This window comes from Trametes versicolor (genome assembly GCF_000271585.1).
Source record: "Trametes versicolor FP-101664 SS1 unplaced genomic scaffold TRAVEscaffold_3, whole genome shotgun sequence".
NCBI classification, from domain to species: domain Eukaryota; kingdom Fungi; phylum Basidiomycota; class Agaricomycetes; order Polyporales; family Polyporaceae; genus Trametes; species Trametes versicolor.
In genome coordinates this window covers 3,088,342-3,111,443 of record NW_007360323.1, presented here as the reverse complement: position 1 = coordinate 3,111,443, position 23,102 = coordinate 3,088,342, and the positions used below count along the sequence as shown (strand labels likewise).

The window sequence follows — 23,102 nt, the reverse complement described above, 5'->3', positions numbered from 1 at the left end:
ACCGCTATGATGGCTCATAATTTTAGGGCTTAGGTAGTCCGCAACAGCTTAGCAAGTGGGAATGGGTTCCTCGCAAACACCGCCAATGTGCGGGACCTTTGGACGATTGTTCAAGTTGTCTGAATCGCTTACATCAAGGGGCCGTCGCGCCACTAGTGATCTGAGGTGCGAGTGCGGCTGGTCGGATCTGTGTCGTACTAAAGCAAAATTGGAGCGGCTCCGAATAGCATAGGAGCAGGCTACTCACCAAGACATGTGGTGAAGCTGTGCTTCAGTGGGTCCATGTTTCGCGGCCCTGGCGTTGCTCGGCGCTGCCGAGAGCCGGTACACTGAGCGCGTGTCATTTGAGAGGGCCATAGCGAGAATATGTGCAGGAGCTTTATGTACCTGTACACACCTGTGTGAGTGTTCCGCCACTGTGCAGGTCAGTCCATGATGATCAGGGCTTCCGCCAATGTAATTGAACGTTCGAACTACGCCGTAGCGACGGCGTCTATAGCCTTCGGCCATTCGGGTGATCCCGGGGAGCGCAAGAAGATGTCCATTCCATTCCCGCGGCGGGCATATTTTCTAGGACAATAATCTCGTTCACAAGGTTAAGAATTACCACAGCGCAAACCGCTACGGACTCTTCAAGAAATTCACAGCATTGAGGTGATCAGCTTGGGCGGCATCTTCTTCGACAGCATCGTCCGATCATGCTGCTCCAGCACCTGCGCCAGGCTTCGGCTGAGCTCACGGTTCGTCTTCAGCCAATCTTCGCTGCCATGGATCAGGCCACGGCCGGAGGTCGCATACTCGGCTTCGAGGTCGACGAGATTGTTGAATTGAGCAACGCTGTCGAAGAGTTAGTGAAGGGTAAGGCAAGCTGTGATCAGAATCACCTCTCCGCCCGTATGGCCACTAGGTCGGCTACGGCGTCGCGCACAAGTTCATTGCGACCAAGGCGCGCGTGGTGGCGGACACCTTCGAATTTGTTCTCGATGCTGTACACGACGGCCTGGGACAGGTGGGGTCAGCAGGCGACACTTAGCAAAAGAACAGAACATACGTCATGCAGCTGTCCCAATACGTCGATGAGACGATGCGGGTCATCGGAACTGAGGCTGTCCTTGCGAACACCCATATCTGCGTGGCCAAAGACGGCGCGGCGCTCGCGAGAGGGCTTTGTCGGAGACACTGCGCCCAACCGTTAGAACCATACGGTATTCATAACGTTCGGACAGGTAACTAACTCTGGTACGCCTGGTCCAAGCGTCGTTGAGCTACACCTCCACCTCCACGACGGTCGAGGATCGGCAAGAGCGGAACCTCGTGTTCGGGAGTGAGGACCCTGGCGCGCAGAGGAGTGATATTAGTCTTGTGCAGGGGGACTTTGTGATGCTTCATGAATGCGAGGATATCGGCATCATCATTCTCTGTGATAGTGATCTTGGCCATTGGTTCGTCGGAGATCGCTGTCACTGGCGATTTGGGCGACGCAGATGTGGGTGGCTGCATACGTCCGCGTACGGAAGATGGAGCGAGCTTCGTAGGTTTGGGAGGAGAGTCGAGAGTCAGATCAATGGTTTCCGCCTTGACAGCGGCGGGCGATAGGGCAGAGACCTAGAACGAACCCATCGTGAGCAGATCGAATCCACTCAATGAAAGAAACATATTTACAGATTTCGACGCAGAGTCGGGGAGACGATGGGTGATCGGTGCAACATCAAGTTTCTTCGAGATGGTCGACGGCGTCTTCTGGCGTGGTACTGCAGATGCCACTCCTTCAGTGCGAACAGGGAGGCTGCGGGGTGCCTTAAAAGCGGGTTCTGAAACCACAAGCACAGGCTCCGCCATGGGGTGCTGGGGTTCGGAAAAGCCACATTCATCGATTTCCATGCGCTCTTCTTCACCGCCGATTGCCAGCAGAGGACCTGCACCGCCAAGCGCATCCAGGCCAGATACGACCTCAGAAACGGGTTCGAAAGCCGCATCCCACGGGGTCGCGCTTATTTTCTTAGAGGCAGAGATTGGCGTAGGATCGACGGCATCCTCTATCATAACCTGCAGAAGCGCGTGAGTGTGGAATTTCCATATACAATGCCTACACCTACTTCACCGCCTCGGCGTTGCTTAGACACGGAGAGGGTCGATAGTTCCGGAACATCACAATCGACCTGTGGTGCCGTGTAGTCCGAGAAGTCGAACGGCTGCGGCCCATGTCAAGATGCTGAGAACTAGATAGAACAACGAACTTACAGGGACTACGGCGTCATCCATGTATTCGTCGGTAGGTGAGAGATCCTCAACATCTGCGTTGCGATCAATGGTATTCACCGGCACCGCTACGGGAGCCTTCTTGCGTTGCGCCCGCTGTGGGCGGCGGGGTTCTGGCACTTTACGAGCGACGGAAGGGCGATCATCCGCTGGAGCCGTCGCCTCCGCGTCGCGCGTCTCGCCCATCTCCTGTTCCGCATTCTTCGGTGCGCGGATAGCAGTCTTTCGAGCAGGTACAGCGCCGGCAGGCTTCTTAGTCGTGGTGGCGGGGCCGTCGGCCTTGCGTGCCTTCACCTCTTTCTTGGGGTTTGCGTCAACCTTCGGCTTCACTGCAGCCTTGGGTTTTGGCTTGGCAGTGGGCTTTTCTTCAGGGATCGGGATGGGTGACGAGGGTTTTACGACGGCAGCGTGCGGGCGAGGAGGACTAGGCAAAGCATCGTAATCGACAGAGGGCACTCTCTTCTTGCGCGTAGCATTGGAGGCCGCAGCAGGAGAGGAAGTTCTTCCCCCCTTTGCGTGATACCTCTTGGTGGCGCGAGTGGCGGCGGTGGCGCGAGGACGAAGGAGAATCGACTCGGATCGTTCGTCCAGGATGCCCTTCTGAGGTTTAGGATCCTTGCTGACCAGGGGCGGTATCTGGGCTACGGTGCGCGGACGCTTAGTGGGACGCGAAGTGTCGTTATCGAGTGTAGGAGGTTCCGGATCCTCCTTATCGGCAGGCGCGGTAGACTTTCTCTTCGTGGATGTGACGTTGTGCGGCTTGCGAGTTGTATGAACATTTTCTTCCTTCTTACGAAGCCTCGATCTCACAGACTTCTTGGCACTTGGTGTTGGCGAACTCGATGGCGGAGCTAGCAAACCCATGAGATAATGACTACATCCCTTCAAATAGAACCGCTCACCAAGATCGTCCAAAATGTCGCTCGCCTTGATAGCGGAAGCCTTGAGGTCCTTGATAGAGGCGGATGCAGGCGGAGCAGACTCGGCAGCAGTAGCAGAGGGAGCAGGTTCGAGGAACGCAGCATTCGCGAGTCGAGATGGAGCAAGCTTCTTCACAAGAGCACTCTTGAGGGCAGACTTCGGAGCGACCACAGGAGAGGACAAGGGAGCGTTGAAATTGGGAGCAGGGATGTCAGAGAAGCGCAAGACTTTGCCAGGACCGCTGGAAGACATAGGTACGTCACCCCTCGGTAGCAGAGACGGAGTGACGGGTGCGTCGGCCATGGCAGTAGGAACACGGGAAGGCACGGGGGCGACATGCTCAGGCATAGCAGCAGACACAATAGGAGTAGGCAATGCAGGAACAAGTTTGGCAGGAGCGGGTAGTGAGTCTTCGAGAGTGGGGTCGCGAATCAGGACAGCTTTCCTTTTGGCGCGCCGGGAGGCAGGCGAAGTAGGCGCCGCCGGAGGAGAGTCGTCGTCAGAGTCTAGCACAACTTTTCCTACACCACCACGAGCAACACGAGTCGCGGAGCTGCTCGTACCAGTGCTTGTGGAAAGAAGGGGTTGGAACGAGATCCGTCCGCGGACAAGGCTGGTGCTTGTGCTAGAGCGCCGAAGAACCTTGGACCGAGGTACAGGGCTGTCGTAGTCAGAGATCTCGGAGAGCTCCTCGTCGCTGAGCCCAAACGCTGCTGCACGCATCAGATGACTTTCAGCACGAGCGAGATTAGCACCACCGCCAGCCGCCTGGTTTCGCCCAGATGCATTGTGAGCAGCGCTTGCGAGCCTTGTGTGAGGGAGTCCAGCTAGCACAGGAGATAGGCTCGTTGCGGATACCAGTGGAGGACTGTCAGGAAAGAGACCTGTCGCTGGCTGGTGTGATGAAGGAGACGCAGGGACGATATCTCGAAATTCAGCTGCATCACCAGGTGACATGATGGGGTCGCTTGGTTCGTTGGTTCGATATACTGCAACGTGATAGGCGTTAGGTCTACAGTGAAGAGGTACATCTGTGGTTGCTCACTTTGCGATACGGTCTCGATACGCTGGTACCATGCGATAGTCAGCCAGAGCGGTAGTCAGCCAGAGCGATCGTGAGGAATACAATAGTTATGTTTACCTCGGTTTGACTGGGTTCTTTTACAAACCTGCCAGCGCTGTCAAGCTCGAGATTGGCGGGCTCTGCTGCAAGGGACAATTTAGGTACATGTGCTAATCGAGACGCTTCCGGGATACTGCGGATAGCGTGATTCTATACCTCCCGTTCATTCAGTAAGTCACCTGGGAGTGAGTGGGACTGTCTCTCACCAGACCTCTCGACAGAAATACGTCGACCAATCGAGGAATGTCCTTGGCTATGAAGGCGAATACGACGTCGAGATTGATAACCGTATCTGGATTTTGCTCTGCGGTGATAGGATCCTTCCCGAGCCGCGGGGGCTCTCGCACAGAGACAGTAACCCGCGCGGCACCTTGCGCAGATTGGCTAACGTCTATGTCCTGGATGGACGAGTATGCGATCGCAAGCGACTCGCATTGGTCCTCCTGCAATCAACAACCGCAATGAGCGATGAGGTAGTGCGCCGAAGCCAAGGTACTTACGCCGAGCAGGATGTTGACCAAGAGGCCTTTATCATCCGCATATAGCCGGTCGGATTGATATACATGGCTACATGCGATCACTTCCGCAACAGCAAACGGTTGCGGGCTATCATCACGGTCAGCGAATGGTTCGGAGAGCTTGATAGCATCACTCACCAAGAGATGCTTCCCCTCGACAGCACGTCGACAATCTTCATAGCAGTATCGTCCCAATTACTAGTAGGCACATTCTCCAGCAGTTCAACGATCTCGTCACCCGTAGCAGTGGCTTCTTGGGGTGCACAAGATTTGAAGACGGAGTGGATATATGCGGTCCGTCTGGACCTGCCGGTGGGGCTATTGTGTGTGGAAGGTATAGCGCGGGCGAAGAGGTTGAGCAGGCCTTCGATGGCGAGATAGTCTGCCCGGGACGTAGGTCAAACGTCTTCCTCTGCTAACAATCCACAAATGGCCGCACCTTTCGTCCGCCATATGCATGAACCAAGACGCTCTCCCCCGAGGACGTCCTTATCCCGCAATTTCTCTTGATTTGGTTGATGCGAAGCAGCTGAATCTGACAGAATATTGTATGCCTGCGTGCGTGGTTATTGGTCAGGTTGTCTCTGGGACGAGCTAATAGTAGCATGTTACGTACAGTACACCGCAGATCCACGCTTGTCTTCGGGGCGGAAAGAGAGAAGCAGACTTCGCACAAATAGGGATATAGCGCAGCTCCGATCATGTCCTTCACGTCTTTGGTGTCATGGTTATCGAGATAGTCCTGCATGATGTGAGTTTCATCTTCTACACCGTGCAACGGAGGGACTGACCAACACGCCGGCAAGCAAGGCATGTAAAACAGACTCCCACAAGTCTTGTTGATCTCGTTGCATATTGCCAATTGTAGGAAGAAGTCTTTCATGGTACACGGACTGAAGGATAGCTGAGGCTAGATGCAGCCCGGGAAGTTCGATACCGGCATAGAGAGCGGCCAAGGACGCTCGAAAAAAGCTCGATAATTTACGGCTGATTTGTGGGGAGATGTATTGCAATTTCTTCATAAAGGTTTAGTCGTTATCTACCACTCGAATAGGACATTTTCATACCAGTAACACGAGATGCGAAGAAGCATGCCCCGCTATTTCCGCAAGACGTTTTCTCTCCTTTGGTTTCTTCTTTGCAACAGCGACGTCTACCGCCTTCAAGGCAGCTGTGACTGAGTCCATGGTTGGCGCGGCAGAGCCTGCCAGTGCGGAGGATGTTCAAACCGAGAGTGAAACGATGATGGCCAGAAAGACGGAGTGCGGGGTAAGGAGAGACTTGAGAGAGACGCGACTTGGGGGAACGCGTCGCGACGCGTGCGTGAGACGCATTACGTAACTACGGCCAAACAGCACCAAGCATTGTGCATAACTTCTCAGACGCCTGCGTCGTTGTGGACGACGTGCCCACCTCTTTCTACAACCATCTCGATATGTCGGAACCTCCACCCTCTGAATCCAGCCTTCAGGATAGCTCGATGGTGGTGGACGCAGGGGAAAAGGCTGAGCTGTCTCAGGACATCATGAATGCCCTGCGTCAGCTACAAACCGCGCCACAATTCTCGCCCACACCGACACCTACCCAACCCAACAGTCAAGACTCTGTAGTCGTCAAGCAGGAACCCACTCCACCACCCCAGTCTGAGTGGGATCGACTGCGTGCTCAGCTGCGGGACAAGCCTATCGACGCAGATGCATGGTTGAAACTGGTCGACCTCGCCGAAGACTCGGGTGATATCGAGAAGATCAAGAACACATACGAAGGCATGCTCGAGACCTACCCGAATACTGTCAGAATCACCGTGTGCACGTTCGTCTGCGACATACCCCGTCTGACCGTCAGGATATCTAGCCCTCGGTTCAAATTGCCTACCTGAAGCACTTTTTGGACGACCCTTCTCAATTTGGCCAGGCTGAGGCACTCTTCAGACGTTTCCTACTGAGAACCACACCCTCTGTAGAGTTGCTCAAGTTCTATTTGACGTATATCAGGTACGATGACTTGCAACATTGAACCTCATTGCATGTGCTTAGACTGCAAGCAGGAGGGTGACGACCGGTCCGAATGCGCGTGAGGTAATCCGGAAATGCTACGACTTTGCGCTCGGCCATATTGGCCAGGACAAGGACAGTTATGAAATCTGGCAGGAATACATCAATTTCTTGAAGGCCGGAGAGGTACGTGTTCATTCTAGGTCTGCACTTTACCCCATCTCGCCGCTCCATGGCTCTTCAAGACATTTCCCTTCACACACTTTCTTGTGCATCTCATTTCCAGCTGCTGTTTTGGCGTGATCAAATTGTCCTGAGTTGCGTGTAGTCGGTGGCGTCGAGCCGCTCGACTCGAGCGAGGAGCGTTCACCTCTCACCGGTAGGCAAGCTGGATGGTAAATGCAGTGAGTGCACAATACTGCACGCGAGCTGCCACTCCTGGATGAACAAACGAGACACTGTTCGTCCGTGTAGCGATCTGTGTGTACGGACCACACACACCCGCATCACGACCTGCCATCCTTGGGTTATCAGTCGATCCGACAGGGTAGATGAAGTCCATTTTGACATTGCTTTGATCGTGCAACACTTCGTGGGTGTATGGACTGGATCATCTCCAGTTCATGCACCCACCCTGAGGTTCTCGACTGCGCTGTGAGATTCGACAGCCCCGGCTTATGCTGCCATGTGCCGAAGTGCATATTGCACTAATCCTCAGCTCGTTTCTCGGGACCCTTTGCTTTTGCTTGTGAACTTTGTTACTGTCGTTAGAACCGCTGTACGATCTTGTAGTCTTCTCAATCGTCACCTTGTTGCCTTCCCACAACCCTGCGTGCAGTGTGAGGTTGAACCTTGTGCGAGAAGCACATTCACTTTGATCCTTTCTGTTCTATCGCTATAGTTATTGAGCCCTTGCTGACTGCTAACTCCAGACCAACACGACATGGGAAGAACAGCAGAAAATGGACGCGGTTCGGAAGGCGTATCAGCACGCCGTGCAGATCCCCATGGAAAACGTGAAGAAGCTCTGGGAGGAGTACCAGGAATTCGAGAACGGTCTCAACAGGATCACGGTGAGCTCCTCCTTGCAGAATTTTGACGACCGCTTGCTAACAGCGAGCATCTTATAGGCCAAGAAGTTCATCTCCGATCTGCAAGAAGCGCACATGCAAGCGCGTACCGTCCTGAACCAGCTGCAAGAGCACCTCCATACCCTCTTCGCGAATACACAGACTACACGCGGCAGCCGCTCATCGATATGGCTACCTCGCCCCCCAACGTTTAGCCAAAGCGACAAAGCGTATGTGCAGCGTTGGCGCTTGTACCTCAAATGGGAGGAGGGCAACCCGCTCGAGATCGAAGAGAAGGATCGCGCCACGCTTCTCCAGCGTATCCAGAGTGTGTATCGGAAGGCGGTCGTACGCATGCGGTATTACTCCGAGATCTGGTGCGTCATGGCGGCGCTTGAGCGATCATATGCGCCAACATTAACGCATATATCTGCAGGTACATGGCCTACGCGTGGACGAACGGCATCGGTAAGACAGAGGAAGCGAACACGCTCTTGAAGTCCGGCATCGAAGCGAATCCTGCAAGGTAAGCCTGGCATACTGCTGTCTCGAAGATCGATCGGTACTCACCGCATTGCGCAGCTTCGTATTGAACTTTGCCTATGCTGAAGCCCTCGAACTGCAGAGCAACTTTGCGGAAGTGCATGTTGGCTACGAGAAGTTCATCGAGGTCCTCCGGAAGGACCTTGAGGCGACTGAAGAGAGGATCAACGCGAACACCTCTTCTAACGGCTCGCTCGGTTCCCAGGTCCCGGCGAAACCCGACCCGAACGCAATGGACACCTCAAATGGGCAGTCGCAATCGCAGCCTTCATCTCAAAACTCCTCGTTCGCCACGCAAGCGTCCGACGATAAGCCACCCAAGTCCAAGGAGCTTGTGGACAAACGCACTGACTATGGGATCGTGTACATCATGTATATGCGCTTCGGCCGCCGGGCTGAGGGCCTCAAGTCGGCGAGGAACATCTTCGGTAAGGCTCGCAGAGACCGCTGGACGCCTTGGGAGGTCTACGAAGCCGCCGGTGAGTACACACATGGTCTTCGTGCGTGTTGAGGCTCATGCTTCGCAGCGTTGATGGAGTACCACTGCGGTAACAAGGACGTGCAGGTTGCAAGCCGGATCTTTGAAAAGGGCATGGAGACCTTCGGTGAAGAAGTTGATTTCGTCTTGCGCTACTTGGGTTTCCTCATCTCCATCAACGACGAGAACAGTGAGTATCTCGCGACTGATCTAGTTACTCCGCTGACCAAGTTGCGTAACGCAGATGGGAGGGCCTTGTTTGAGCGTGTGATAGGCAGCTTCACTGCTGAGAAAGCCCGCCCCTTGTGGGACCGCTGGGCACGTTATGAGTATCAGTATGGCGACCTTGCTGCAGCTCATAAGCTGGAGAAGCGCATGGCGGAGGTCTACCCGAGCGGTATGTTGCCGCTGTACCTCCTCCCAGCCAACTCACTGACGCCATCAGTAGACCCGCCGATCAAGAGGTTTGCAGAGCGCCACAAGTACCTGAACATCGACGCCATTGCAGTGCGTGACTTGGGCTTCGTGCTCGGACGGCAAAACTCGCGTGCCAATGGCAGCGGAAACCTTGGACGCTCTGAAACGCTGCAGTCTCTGGGGACGCCCCAGTCTAAGGAGACGCAGCCGATTGCCCCCAGCAGCTCGAAGAGAGCGGTGTCGCCTGATCACAGAAGGCGCGACGAAAGCCGTTCTGAGTACCCGTCCAAGCGACTGCGTCCCACGAGTCCGGTTAGAGAGCGTGACCGCGACTGGAGAGAGGGACGAGAAGGACCGCGTGGCCGGCGCCATAACTCTCCAGGGTGGGAGAGGGACCGCGAGCGTGATGCGCCACCCCGGAGATCGTTCATCAAGGAAGAGAAAGAGGAGGACAAGGGTGTCGTCATTCCTAATGTGCTCTCATGGTTCATCGGTACCCTGCCGACGGCGAACTCGTTCGATGGTGAGCACCCAACGACCTGTTTCAATGTATGATGCTGACGCACCTTACTACCAGGACCTGTTTTCCGGACCGATGATCTCATGCAAGTATTCCGCAACGCTGTTATCCCGGCAACGTCGACAGCCAGAGCGCGAACGCCTCCCTCCGCCTCACGTCCAGGTAAGCTCTAGCCCTCGTCCGATGCCTTGCACTGACCTCACTATCTTTCACTCAGGAGGAGGCCGACCCCCACCAGACTACGGGCCATACCAAGGCCCTGGGAGTGGGCGTCGAGGACGCTGGTAGCTACTAGTTATGTCTCCGTAGTTTAGCTATTTCCGCCGTCTATGTCGTTCAGACTCCGTACGTACCTTGTCTCTCCGTCGTAGCGCACGGCCACGCCGGGCCGGACTCTCGTTCGCAGTACTGTATCGCTTTGCCGCTTTGAGTTCGCATCCATGTTCTCTACCACCACCCAGTAGGACCTACACGTTGGAAGCAGAATGCCTATCCGAGGAGTCAATCACTCATCATTGGTATCGGAGGATGCACCGTACTTCAAATCGCTCGCAGATCTCGATCAGTGGGCGGGAAAGTCACCTCAGAGTGCGAGGAAGCTTTACGGTGTACTCCCTTTCACCCCACGCAACATCACTGAAGGTGTTAGCGACTCTGGGGTTGGCGGGAAACTCCTTGTAAGTACTCACCTTGTCATCCGTCTCACTCCTCGGGAACTCAACCGCATGCGGCTAGGTTTGCCATGACTACAAGGTAGCCGCCAACCCATCCTGGTTTCTTAGATCCTGCTCAGACAGACTTATCTGGTCTAGGGAGGTTATACCGAATCACCCACTAGTCCAGCGTACACTTTCAATTTCTGGAGCCATTGCGATACGTTCATCTAGTGAGCTTCAAACGATATCATACATATGTCGGCATTGAAATTTCTCTCCGCCTAGCTTTGCACATCATAGAGTGACTATTCCTCCGTCAGGATGGTCAACGGCTGCTCATCGTCATGGTGTAAAGATGCTTGGGACCATGTGAGTCCCTCCGTATGCAAGCTACTTGAAAGTCCGGTTCCCTGCGTGGTCCATATCGAACATAACCTTCAGATGTGCAATTTCTGACCAGCCTCGTATTGCAGAATATTCGAGCATGCAGAGTCTGAAGCAGACTGCTTGCGCCTCCTCGTGGGTCCCTTGCCAACATCACTCACCGGTCCCGCAAAATCCAACCCGAATATGACGCTCCCGGTCTCCCCGCACTATGCGCGGCTGCTGGCGGAACTCGCCCACCAGCGAGGATTCGATGGGTACCTGCTCAACATCGAGACCGCGCTTGGCGGAGGTGTGGAACAAACACGCGCGCTCACCTTATGGATTGCCCTTCTTGAGCGGGAACTGAAGCGTGCTGTGGGGCAACATGCACATGTTATCTGGTCAGTTCCATCGATGTCAAAGAGAGCTGTGCCATTGCTGATAGAAGCTCCCATAGGTACGACAGCGTGATTGTAGATGGCAGGCTCGCCTGGCAGGATAGGCTGAATAGCGTAAACCTCCCGTTCTTCTTACCGTCTACGGGGTTCTTCTCGAACTACACGGTACGATCGCGTTCGTGTATATAGAGAGTATATTCCTGACGTCTTCTTGCAGTGGCGCTCGCATTACCCCAATGCCACGGCGCAGTACCTCCTCAGCCTCGATCAATCTTCTTCTTCTCGCCCCAAGGAGCTCCAAGACCTCTTCATCGGGATCGACGTGTGGGGCCGCGGCTCGCACGGCGGCGGAGGATTCGGCCTGTACAAAGCCCTCTCCCACATCGACCCCAAGTCCCTCGGCCTCAGCGTCGCCCTCTTCGGCCACGCGTGGACCTGGGAGAGCGAACAAGATAAACCTGGCTGGTCGTGGAAGTCGTGGTGGGAATACGAGCGCAAACTATGGCTCGGTCCCACGAAGAAGGGCGAGGTCGTGCCGGTGCCGGACTGGAGGCCGCGCGATGGCGAAACATGCGAACACGGGGCTTTTGTGCCCATCGCTGAGCACTTTCCGCGTCACCCGCCGCCAAACCCTGCTGATATGCCGTTCTTTACCTCGTTTTCGCCTGGGGTGGGATGGTCTTGGTTCGTACGTGGAATCAGGATGTTGCGCACCGATCACGGATGGACAGACCTCGACAAGACTACCTCGATCGGCGACTTGGTCTTCCCAAGACCTACAATTGCTTGGGAAAATGGGGAGCGCGAGGAAGCGCTCCCAGAGACGACTTCCGAGCTGTCTATGGATGACGCATGGCTGGGAGGCAGCTCGCTCGCCGTATCCTTCTTGGTCCCCGGCTCCGATGCTGAAGACGCGTACTTCCGCTGCGTATGGTTGCCAATCCAGTCTCTTTCCATCACGCCCGGGAAGTCATACCGAATGTCCGCCACGCTCAAAACTACAGGCTCGGTCGACATCGACATCGGTGCTTCCGTAAAGGCTCTTATCCCAGGCCTCGATACGGAGTTCGAAATCACTCACGTCGCCGCCCCCCCTGGACAAGTACCGCTCCCGGAAGGGTGGTTCGAGGTGGTGGTGGACTTCAAGCTCCCCGTCAAGCGTGAACTTGACGTTCTCAGCGCCGCCGGGCTCGTCATCGGCTTCGCGTGCGAAGACCCCTCCGAGGCTGTCGAGTTCTCAATCCACGTCGGTGCGCTCAGCGTCCACGCCAATCCCCTTTCCCCCGAACACATCGTCGTTGAGCCTAAGGTCATCTGGGCGGATCTCGTCTCGGACACGCCTGCTAATTCGTTCTCCGGCGTCCTCACATGGGGGACGGGCATGTCGCTGGGCCCAGTGCGTACCGTCGCGTTGACTTCACCAGAAGACCCCAGACCGTGCTGGATCATCGATAACGCCGTATCGGGGTTCCTCTACTTCAACGTTTACGTGCAGGCCCACGCGCCCGAAGGAGTGAGTCTACTTCCGGAGCAAGCGACGTTCGTTGGAACCACAGGGCTGGATGGACGAGCGAACAGATTCTATGTAGACCCGGCATGCCTTCCGTCGGAGGTTTCAGAGGCGAAGGCAGTGAGGTTCTACGTGCAGGGCGTCACGGATAGGGGTCGGGTTCTGGGATGGGAGGACTGTGCTTTCGTAGATGTGCGCAAGACGTGAACTTGTGTTTTTGACCTCATATTCGACAGCTCGGACTGTGAATGATGTATGATACTGCTAGCGGCCACAGAGTATTCATGAAGGGGTGAGCAGTACAAGTAGACCGGAAAATGGAGATCTCTTCTTGCCCATCACCGCTATTCTGAACTAAAGCTCCCCGGATATCGTATCCTGGAGCAGCCGCAGAGCCGACAGACAGTCCTCCATGACGTCGGTGCCCCGCCGCCACTCCTTGAGCCGCTCTATGTTCTCCGCGATCCTCGCGAGATACTCCGACTCTGTGACACTTGTACGGCCAGCGGTGATCGCTTCGTCGAGTTCGGGGTATATGAGGGATTGCATGAGCCCGCTCTGCACCGAAAGCGCCGCGACCTTCTGGGCGACGGGGCGTCGGAATTGGTCGTAGATCTTCAAAGCGGCGGGGATGCTGGCTTTGGTGACTACCGACTGGCCGAACAGCATGCCGAGCATCAGAGTATCCTGTGCGATGGTAAGTTTGTCAGATTACATTCAAAGACCTGCCCAATTGCGATATTACCTCGAACCCTTGCCCTGCGCCTGCACCTTGGAAAGGAGTCATGCTATGAGCCTGTTGCGTCCTGTCAGCATCGTAGAACGCGCGTATAACTATAGATAGATAGATACCGCATCACCGAGCAAGGCGACCCGTCCGTCGACAAATGTGGGCAGGTCCTTGACCACGTTGATGGCCCACTTGTTCCAGCTGCCGATTTGCTACATAGATATCTGAAGTTAGCGATGCCAGACAGAAAGGGGACATCAAGCATACCTGCATGATTTCTTCTACTTCAGGCTCCCACCCAACGTACTCCTTGCGGACCTCCTCTTGAGACACCTCTGTCGTCCACGGACCCTCATATATGGTGCCCTCCTGCTCGCGGTTTGTGATGCTGGCGGCGACATTGAGTATGCGACCTTGCGAAATCGGGTACGCGGCAATATTCTGCACGCATAAAATGGCATCAGCATTCGGCAGTACTTCAGGCGCACGTAGTCGTGGCACGGGCCTTGTTCTGGCCGCAGTACTACAAAGGGCTCAGCACTCAGTAATGTCGCACAGTATCAAGTGATGTAGTGCAACTCACAATTGTCATGTAAGAGGACTGTTTCGCGTTCCCATCGATGACTGACTCGCGTTCGAGGAGGCCGCGGTACACAGAAGAGCCGGAGAAGACGGCATTGGTGTGCGACCTCAGGGAAGTGGCCTCTTCTGCCCGCCCAGCGTTCTGCGCAGTATCCGCAAGCTGCGTGTACATTGCTGCGCGCACCTGAGATTTGATGCCGTCCGCGCCGACCATGACATCGCACAGGGCCGTGCTCCCGTCATGAAAGCGGAGCTCCACGCGACCATCCGGGCCTTTGGTCTGGGCGTAGGACGCAAGACGCTTGCTCATATGGATGCGCTCTGGGTGGCGAATATGGTCGAGGAAGAGCTTTTGGAGCTCGCCGCGGTGGAACGTCCACTGCGCCTCTATATAAAGAAGGGCATCGTTTAGCACCCGTTTTTAGGTCCTATCCGGAAGTCTCACCCGTAGCATTGGGCTTCGTGTCATTGAAGGCATACCCCTCCTTCTGGTCCGACTTCCGATAAAGGATGGTCAAACCTAGAGGTAAGGTCGTCGTGTTAGAGATACTGAGAGGCCGGTATTGGTAAGTTCAGCCACGTACGATCCTTCTCGCCGTTTCCCGCGATCTTCAGCAGCGCCGGCTCGAGTCCGAGTTCCCGCAAAACGAACAACGTGCGAGGCGGCACTCCGATCCCAGCCCCAGCCGTTGTCAGTTCGGCGACAGCCTCGTAGATCTGGTAGTCAACGTCCGGGGCGTACTTCTCTAACGCGAGGGCGAGCACCAATCCACATAAGCCCCCACCTCTACAGGACAGTCGGAGAATCAGTTACTTGGGTGGACAAAGACGTAGCCGGACGTACACAATTGCCACAGTAAATCTTGACATGGTCGCCTGCTATGATCCGCAAGCTTATTGCTAGTGGAAGGAATGCGGGGGCGATGTTGACACTACTTAGACGTCAGTGGTACTTATAGCATGGCGAACACAGCCCAGATGTGCTGCGTACACGAACAAGAGAGTCTCACAACACCCTTCATAGAACGTCGATAATTTCTGGTACCGAAAAGCGGTGCAGGAAGAACGACTGCGAGATCAATTAAGGTCGGCGGTTGACTTTCCCAGATGAACAACGCATGGTACGGATGCGCATGACTGCTGCTGCTCCCACGCGGACGATGCGGACGGGTGAAGGCATGAGGAATCCGTCATCACGATGACTGAAAGGGTGGTGCTATGGGACATATCACTATCGTAGCGCACCTAGACACCCAGAATCAGATTAATGAGATTTTGTCAGGTCCAACTAACACAACTACTCACCGATAACTAACCGGCGCCGCTCTACCCAGGCTTGAGAGGTCCGTGTCAGTACTAGTGGCGATAGTCCTCGACGCACTGAGAGCGTCTATCAGAGAAATATGAACTGCGCACAAAGTCGGTCATCTTAGCAGCGCGTATGGGAAGACTAGTAGTATCCTGGTGGGTCCTGGCACGTCGGCATGTTGATGTGGAGAAGTCGGCTGCCGTATACGCAGCTGGCGCAACGCGAACCGCGTCGGGTTTTGTGACCTCCGAGCACGACAACTCACCCGCTGCAGACTTTGCGAACTAGGCGGTAAGCGAGCGTGTCCTTCTCGTCAATGTTTGACAGCCAACGGCGCCCAAGCCGTGAGCTTCGCACGAAGGTTGGAAATTTGTTGGAAACAAAGCCGCGTCTTTCGGATGGTAGTCAGTGCTTGAGGTTCGCCTGGCAGAGATGTGATGACTTGTCTGTTTACATGTGGTACAGCGACCGTTATATGTTTAGTCTGCCGACTCTAGTACGAACGTTGAAGACGTGGTCAACTTCAAAGGGCAGCCCCAGCCGAGAGCGAAAGCGCTAGTATGGGGCCCAGCCCTAGCACAGCCCCGCACTCAGCGCTCATTCTAGACGCCTGAGCCTGTTGCACACTGGTGTCCATGTTGTTTCAGTATTCCTCACACACTCACGCATTTCGACAGAGACGTGTGTGAAATGAACAGAGTAGGGCCCGGGATGTTCTGGTGAGAAAATTTGATGCGTAATACGGCGCTACACTACAAACTGAGCGGATACAACGATACCGGCCAGTGCCGATGACCACCATGGCAAACACTGCGACAAAAAGCCACCTAGAGTTTAGCCTCTGTCGTGGCTTCGCCTGGGATCGTGTGCTGGAGCAGCCGCAGAGCCGACAGACAGTCCTCCATGACGTCGGTGCCCTGTCGCCACTGCTTGAGCCGCTCTATATTCTCCACGATCCTCGCCAAATACTCCGACTCTGTTAGGCTTGCACGACCCGCAGAGATTTCTGCATCGAGTTCGGGATACGTGAGCGTGTGCATGTGTCCGCTTTCCAACGAGACCGCCGCGACTTTCTGCGCCACGGGTCGCCTAAACTGGTCGTAGATCTTCAGAGTGGCAGGGATGCTGGCTTTGGTGACGGTTGCCTGGCCGAGAAGCATGCCGAGCATCAGGGTATCCTATGCAGTAATTCTGTCAGACATCGTTCCAAGACTTGCCAAATCACGACCTTACCTCGAACCCTTGTCCTGCACCTGCACCTTGGAAAGGAGTCATGCTATGGGCCTGCCGCGTCGCATCAGCAGCCGCACATAGAAGCGCAACTATAGATAGTTACCGCATCACCCAGCAAGGCAACCCGCCCGTCGACGAATGTGGGCAGGTCCTTGACCACGTTGATAGCCCATTTGTTCCATCTGCCCATTTTCTATACACATCTCTACGTCAGCGATACCAGGGGAGAAGGTGACACTGCACAGCGGCATACCTGCACGAAATCGTCCACTTCAGGTTCCCATCCAACATACTCCCTGCGGACCTCCTCTTGTGACACATCAGTGGTCCACGGACCCTCATGGAGGGTGCCCTCCAGCTCGCGATCCATAACGAGTGCAGCGACATTGAGTATGCGGCCTTGGGAGATCGGATACGCGACAATGTTCTGCACGTATGAAGATGGTATCAACACCAGGCCCCATATCAGTCCAAGAAATAGGTGCGACGAGCCTTGTTCTTGCCGCAATACTACACATACTCCAATGCTCAGTAACGTCGCATGGCGTCAAGTGTTACAGTCCAACTCACGATCATTATCGCCGACATGTTAAGAGGTTTCGCCTCCCCATCGGCAATCGGCTCGCGTTCGAGGAGGCCGCGGTACGCTGAGAAGCCGGAGAAGACGGCGTTTATGTGCAACCTCAGGGAAGTGGCCTCTTCAGCCCGTCCAGCTTTCTTCGCAGCGTCCGCAAGCTGCGTATACATCGCTGCGCGCGCTTGGGACTTGACACCGTCTGCACCCAGCATGACATCACACACTGCCGTGCTCCCGTCCTGGAAGTGCAGCGTCACCCGGCCATTGGGACCTTTGGATTGAGTGTAGGACACGAGACGCTTGCCCAGGTGGATGCGCTCTGGGTGGCGGATGTGGTCGAGGAAGAGCTTTTGAAGCTCTCCGCGATGGACCGTCCACTGTATCTCTGCGGAGGCAAGAGCATCATTTAGCAACCGTCTCTCGGTCCAAGCCCAAATGTCATCCGTACCGTCAGTCTCCGAGTCGTTGAAGGTAAATCCCTCCTTCTGGTCCGACTTCCGATAAAGGATGTTCAAACCTAGAGTAATGCATGAATGAGACCGAGAAGGTGGGCATAGCAGATCTGATTACGTACGGTCCTTCTCGCCGTTCCCAGAGATCTTCAGCAACGCCGGCTCAAGCCCGAGTTCTCGAAGGACGAACAGCGTCCGTGGCTGGAATCCGATCCCGGCTCCAGCCGTCGTCAGCTCAGCGGCAGCCTCATAGATCTGGTAGTCGACGTCCGGCGCGTATTTCTCCAGTGCGAGGGCGAGCAGTAGGCCGCATAGTCCTCCACCACTACAAGAGAGTCTGCGCATCAGTTCCCCGGACACAAAAGAGACGTAGCAGGACGTACGCGATAGCTACAGTGAATCTCAGCATGCCGTCTGGTGTGGTTCGCAAGAGTATTGCCAGTGGAAGAAGGGCGGGTGATGCCAATACTACCGACGCGTCGGTGGTATATATAGCAGGAGAAACGCAGCCCGTGGCTGCGAACATAGAGAGGAGAGACTGCCGATAATCTGGGACACAGAGCACTTCCGAAGTCCCCCGGCGGAGATAGCAACGACTGCGACGGCCGTTGTTGGAAGGATTTCCAAGCAGTGAGTTGACCGAAGCATGGCACCGATGCGCATGACTGCTGCAGCTCCCACGCGGACGACGCAGTCGGGCGAAGAAGCTTGATTTTGGTCAGCAATAACTAAAGAGGGCATCTGGATGCTATAGAATACCTAGACGGCCAGGTCCAGAATGAGGTTTGCGAGTGCAGTCTGTTTAGCACAACTACTCACCGATGAGTTGTTGACATCGCCCTACCACCAATGCTACTAGTAGGGCTCCGCCAATCCTACTCGCAGTCCGAAACGCAACGAAGGTACAGAAACAGAGCTGGCACCTGCAGTATACAAACTCGGAAGCTTTAGCGGTGCTTGTGGTGAGTCGGCCCGTCCGTGGACGTCGGCTTGTACGACTGATGGGGGTGAGCCGATGCAGTCGCATGCGCAGTTTGCGATCCGCGTCAGGATTTTCGGAGCTCAGCGTGAGATCAGCACAGCAGGTTGTCCGCTGCATACTTCTGTACACAAGCGAACGATCCGTCGGAGCCGTGTGCGTAATTTTTGAAGCCTAGTGCCGCTTTTTTCGGATGGTCGCGGTTGTCAGTCCAAGCTCTCCTCCTAGAGACGTAACAGCGTACCTATTACGTGCCCAGCGGCGGCCCTACGCCTCTGGCTCTGCGAACGTTGAAGACATGGCGAACTTCAAAGGAAGCCCAAGCCGAAAGCGTTGAATGCCCGGGCCCCGCGATTCCTAGTCCACAGCCACGCACGCGCTAATATTTGTTAGATACCTGCACTACTGTACTATGTAGCATTTCCGCACACGGCCGTTCGCTAACACAATCAAATACTCGGAGTATTGCTACCGCTGGGACGTCCCGGAGATCTTCTCCAGGAACAGCCGCAGAGCCGACTGGCAATCCTCCTGCGTGGACCTGGGGCGGAGATAGCACCAACTGCAACAGCCAAAGTCGATGGAATTTCGAAGCAATGGCAGGAAGAAGAACGGCGCAAACGCGCATGACCGCTGCGACTCTCACGCGGACGACGTAGTTCGGTAAAATTTTTGATTTTGGTCATCACGATAGACGGAGGGGTCGCTACGGGGGCATCCCAACACTACACCGAGCCTGTAAATTGACATAAGTCGGTATAGTATTTGCCAAGGTCTATTAGCACATTGCTCACTGAAATATTCGCTGCGGAGTGGTCTACGCAAGCTTGTCCATGTCAGAGAGCAAACATGCACGCTTGTACTGCAGACAGATGGGTTGATAGCGTAGACATTGAGACTGCTCCGATATACGATACGGCTATACAGGCTTGGGATCCGAAGTGCTTACGGCTGGTCTGGATTCTGTGATCCTAGAAGTACACGCCTCTCTTGGATGCGTCGAGTTTCGCAGCTTGCAGTGGAGGTTCTAATGCTGTCCGTCCGCGTAAGTATCCACCGTACTAGCTCAGCACGACGACCGCTTACTTACTGCCGACTGCACGGACAATGTGGGGGAAGAAGGACTTCGCCTTAGCCTTCGTATATGACCAATGAAACTATGGCACGTGAGCTCCTTCATAGTATTGGCTGGTACGAGAACACAAAGATGCATGGTGATCTTCAGCTTCAGCCCTCTGCCTCCTGGCGAACTCGACCATCCACTTTAAGGTCGAGTGCAAGTATCGCGCTTTGCATGTCGCCGTACGCCAAAAACACCTAGAAGAGTCGACAAGGATTTGGCCCACTTATACGCAGTACCTAGAGACCAGCTCAAGCACAGGTAGGAAGAACAGCCGCTATGTGAGCAAGGGCAAGGCAAGAGAGAGGACAAGCTGAGGCTCGGCTCAATTGATCCACGCGCCACGCGTAGACGCTTGATGGGCGCTCATTTTCAGAGACCGCTCGGCATTGGCCGCACGCCCTAGCATTGAGAGATTGCAGAGACCGACGCTCCCAGCACTCAACGTACGGCCGTCAAGACCATGGTGAGTACCGCTGCCAGTCCACAGAGTCGATAGACCGCCCTGCTAGCATGCTATCGAGCCCTGGCAGCCGTTTCTAGCGGCGCCGAGGCGTTCGTTATGCATGGATGGCTCGCGGGTGCTCCGGATGACGCTGGACGTGCATTGACCATACCCCTCTCCTCCTAGGCCAAGGCTAAGGCAGCAGCACCCACGTCGTCAAGCGGCGGCAAGGCCGCAAAGAAGAAGAAGTGGTCCAAGGGCAAGGTTAAGGACAAGGCACAGCACGCCGTCGTCCTCGACAAGCCTACCTTCGACCGCATCATCAAGGAGGTCCCGACCTTCCGCTTCATCAGCCAGTCCATCCTCATCGAGCGTCTGAAAATCAACGGCTCCCTGGCACGCGTGGCCATCCGGCACTTGGAGAAGGAGGGGACGATCAAGCGCATTGTGCACCACAGCGGCCAGCTGATCTACAGTGCGTATCTCTGTCTTTGTGGATGTAGAGGCGTGAGGCTGATGCTTTTGTCGTCTCGCAGCGCGGGCAACGGGTGGTTCTGATTAAACCTCACGCATCTTCCTTGATATCTGCTCTCTATCGCATGCACGCATATGTATCCACTACCACAAAACATGCCTTGACATGCCCAAGCTATCACCCGTGTGCTTAATGGACAAGGTCCATTTGTACGATCGAACTCTCATCCCGTCCGAACTCGCAAAACCGCGTTATCCTACATCAGCTGGCTGATAAGTGATACGCCGGTATTCGATTCCTGCCCTTCTTGTTGAGATGCTGCGCTGACTTGTTGGTCCGCGGGAGCTCAGGAAGGGTCCTTTTGTGCGCGTGGTCGACAGAGAATAATACGGGCACAGCATCTGCGGGCGCTCCCGGGAGGCGCGCAGATATGGGCCCGATGGCGCTTGGTCCGGCCTGCTGCTGGACAAAGGCCATGCTGTTCGACCCCTGGAACGCGACGTCCTTCATGTCCTGCCAACAGAACCCCGTCGCAAGGCTGGCGCTAGCTTTGTCCTGCCACGCCACTCCGTGCGCCGCCCTACACGCGGACGAGAACAATCCGCACATCAACGGCCGCTTGGACTGGGACCACGCACGCGCCCGGACCTGTGTGCCTTCGCGACCGCTATGGAAGGAGGTCGTGCTTGTGCCCGGCAAAGCGCTGCAAGCTCGCTTTGACCACCCCTGCCCCCGGCCACATATAAGCCTAGCCACCCTCGCAGCATGCCATTACCGCCACAGCACACCCACGTTATCCTCCACGGCGTCCGCAGTCTGCAGCTACCGCACTTTGGCTTCTGGATAACCGGCTATCCACCTACTTAACCTCCAGACCTGCATGCATCCTTACACAATGGTCTTCTCGACCTCCACCTCCACCATCACCACCCGCGCCTCTGCCTCTACCTCCATGTATCCCGCTGCGACCACTGCCCCCGCCCCCGGCCCCCCTCGCAGCATCGACCTAGCTAGCCAGGTCGATCCCGCCACACACGACAGGCGCATCGTCGAGATGATCCACATGAAGATCGAGTATGGCGTCTTTGGTATGTCCGCTCCCCACCTTGCGTGTGGCGCAGTCGAGTCTTACCTCCCGTGGTGCGCAGACTACCTCCTCGACACCATCGTCCTCACGGTCGCGAGCGCCATGATCGGGCCCACCGCCAGGGTGGCGCTTCAGCTCAAGGGTCTGCGACTCACCACCGCCGTCCGCGCCTTGATCGAGTTCGGCGGCATCACCATGCCCGCGATCCTCGCCACCCTCGTCTACCTCGAGCGTGTCCGGCCACACCTGCAGATCGACGTCGAGGACTGGGTTTGCGAACGCATCGCGATCGGCGCGCTGGTCACCGCGCAAAAGGTACGCCACATCCACCTTTCGCCTCGTGCGCCACCTGCTAACTCTTTGTGCAGTACATTGTCGACCACCACATCGGCGCGTCGCGCTGGGCGAGCGCATCGGCCATGTTCACCAAGGCGGACATCAACCGCATGGAGCGCGAGTTCCTCGCGCTGCTCAACTTCGAGATGCGCATCAACGAAGAGGACCTGCTCGCGCACTACGACGGCCTCCGGCGCGCGGTGCGCCGCTGCGCGGACTCGACCCCGCCCAACGGCACCGTCTTCACCCGGCGCGAAATCAAGGAGCACCACTACACGATGCACTCGCACATCCACACGCCCGTCGCGGAGCCGCCGTTCGACCCCACCGCGCCGTGCTACCTCCCGGACCTGCAGTACCCCGACTCCCCGAGCTCGAACGACTCCTCACCCCCGGTCATCACGCCCCCAGACGCGCACCCGTACCGCGGCGCGAAGCGCTACTCCCACTCCCACTCGCGCGAGCACTCGTACACCTCGAACCCGTACGTGGCGGCGCAGCCGTACCCCACGCCGCGCGAGCGCGGGCTGCTGCAGCACGACCGTCAGATGGAAGCGCGCGCGCGGTGGTATGCTGCGGCGCCGACACCTCGGAGCACGCGGCCGAGTCCGTATGGCCCGCGCACCTCCTCGCCGCGGTTCGAGCCGTTCTCGCCACCGACCGCACGGTACGAGCGGCCGCAGCACGAGCACACGGTGGGCTCGCGCGAGTCGCGCTCGCCGTGGCGCCGCCACAAGCTTGCAGACCACGATCCCCTCGGTTTCTACAAGCAACGCTGAGTCGTTGCGGATTGCTATTTTTCAATTATCTGGGACTTTTGTTGTTATAGTAGTGTACTTCCCTCTTCCGTTAACCGCCTCTCTCGGATGTATGTAATGTTGTAACAGTAGTGTACCATCGCCATCGGGCAGCCGTCTGATACGGCGCCCACAGTCTCCTCGCATTTTCTCAATGTAACTGCAGCCTCTGCGAGAGGCTTCTCAACTGTCATATCCTGCGTGGTA

At 56.0% G+C, this 23,102-nt stretch overlaps 5 protein-coding genes across 5 annotated transcripts; 3 read left to right on the top strand and 2 right to left on the bottom strand.

Moving 5' to 3' along the window:
- Window positions 1-473: 473 nt before the first annotated feature.
- Window positions 474-5,675, bottom strand: TRAVEDRAFT_45014 (uncharacterized protein; the record flags this gene model as incomplete). The annotated part of the gene is made up of 18 exons (XM_008036911.1): window positions 474-570; window positions 646-837; window positions 885-1,000; window positions 1,052-1,179; window positions 1,236-1,605; window positions 1,663-2,046; window positions 2,097-2,192; window positions 2,242-3,018; window positions 3,070-3,110; window positions 3,162-3,893; window positions 4,226-4,247; window positions 4,322-4,453; window positions 4,510-4,746; window positions 4,804-4,909; window positions 4,960-5,203; window positions 5,261-5,375; window positions 5,438-5,563; window positions 5,613-5,675. The coding sequence occupies 18 exons, from the start codon at window positions 5,673-5,675 to the stop codon at window positions 474-476; spliced, it is 3,978 nt and encodes a 1,325-aa protein (XP_008035102.1).
- Window positions 5,676-6,371: 696 nt separating this feature from the next.
- On the top strand, window positions 6,372-15,001 carry TRAVEDRAFT_164019 (uncharacterized protein). Its single transcript, XM_008037665.1, has 26 exons — window positions 6,372-6,613; window positions 6,676-6,815; window positions 6,869-7,001; window positions 7,748-7,888; window positions 7,946-8,262; window positions 8,322-8,411; window positions 8,468-8,907; window positions 8,956-9,096; window positions 9,151-9,303; window positions 9,355-9,846; window positions 9,901-10,005; window positions 10,061-10,520; window positions 10,579-10,596; window positions 10,656-10,729; window positions 10,785-10,868; window positions 10,973-11,266; window positions 11,323-11,428; window positions 11,481-13,462; window positions 13,521-13,569; window positions 13,626-13,715; window positions 13,771-13,946; window positions 14,011-14,026; window positions 14,087-14,472; window positions 14,531-14,605; window positions 14,670-14,872; window positions 14,930-15,001. Exons 12-18 carry the CDS (start codon window positions 10,329-10,331, stop codon window positions 12,978-12,980), a joined length of 2,268 nt encoding a protein of 755 aa, XP_008035856.1. The 5' UTR covers window positions 6,372-6,613; window positions 6,676-6,815; window positions 6,869-7,001; window positions 7,748-7,888; window positions 7,946-8,262; window positions 8,322-8,411; window positions 8,468-8,907; window positions 8,956-9,096; window positions 9,151-9,303; window positions 9,355-9,846; window positions 9,901-10,005; window positions 10,061-10,328; the 3' UTR covers window positions 12,981-13,462; window positions 13,521-13,569; window positions 13,626-13,715; window positions 13,771-13,946; window positions 14,011-14,026; window positions 14,087-14,472; window positions 14,531-14,605; window positions 14,670-14,872; window positions 14,930-15,001.
- A 1,220-nt stretch (window positions 15,002-16,221) lies between these two features.
- On the bottom strand, window positions 16,222-18,065 carry TRAVEDRAFT_45010 (FAD/NAD-P-binding domain-containing protein; the record flags this gene model as incomplete). Its single annotated transcript, XM_008036910.1, has 8 exons — window positions 16,222-16,572; window positions 16,628-16,678; window positions 16,731-16,820; window positions 16,881-17,054; window positions 17,198-17,589; window positions 17,653-17,721; window positions 17,779-17,981; window positions 18,040-18,065. The coding sequence occupies 8 exons, from the start codon at window positions 18,063-18,065 to the stop codon at window positions 16,222-16,224; spliced, it is 1,356 nt and encodes a 451-aa protein (XP_008035101.1).
- Window positions 18,066-20,218: 2,153 nt separating this feature from the next.
- TRAVEDRAFT_35560 (ribosomal protein S25) lies at window positions 20,219-20,762 on the top strand (the record flags this gene model as incomplete). Its single annotated transcript, XM_008036750.1, has 3 exons — window positions 20,219-20,221; window positions 20,387-20,675; window positions 20,737-20,762. 3 exons carry the CDS (start codon window positions 20,219-20,221, stop codon window positions 20,760-20,762), a joined length of 318 nt encoding a protein of 105 aa, XP_008034941.1.
- An 808-nt stretch (window positions 20,763-21,570) lies between these two features.
- Window positions 21,571-23,056, top strand: TRAVEDRAFT_63605 (uncharacterized protein; the record flags this gene model as incomplete). Its single annotated transcript, XM_008037664.1, has 3 exons — window positions 21,571-21,763; window positions 21,824-22,077; window positions 22,131-23,056. 3 exons carry the CDS (start codon window positions 21,571-21,573, stop codon window positions 22,875-22,877), a joined length of 1,194 nt encoding a protein of 397 aa, XP_008035855.1. The 3' UTR covers window positions 22,878-23,056.
- Window positions 23,057-23,102: the final 46 nt, after the last annotated feature.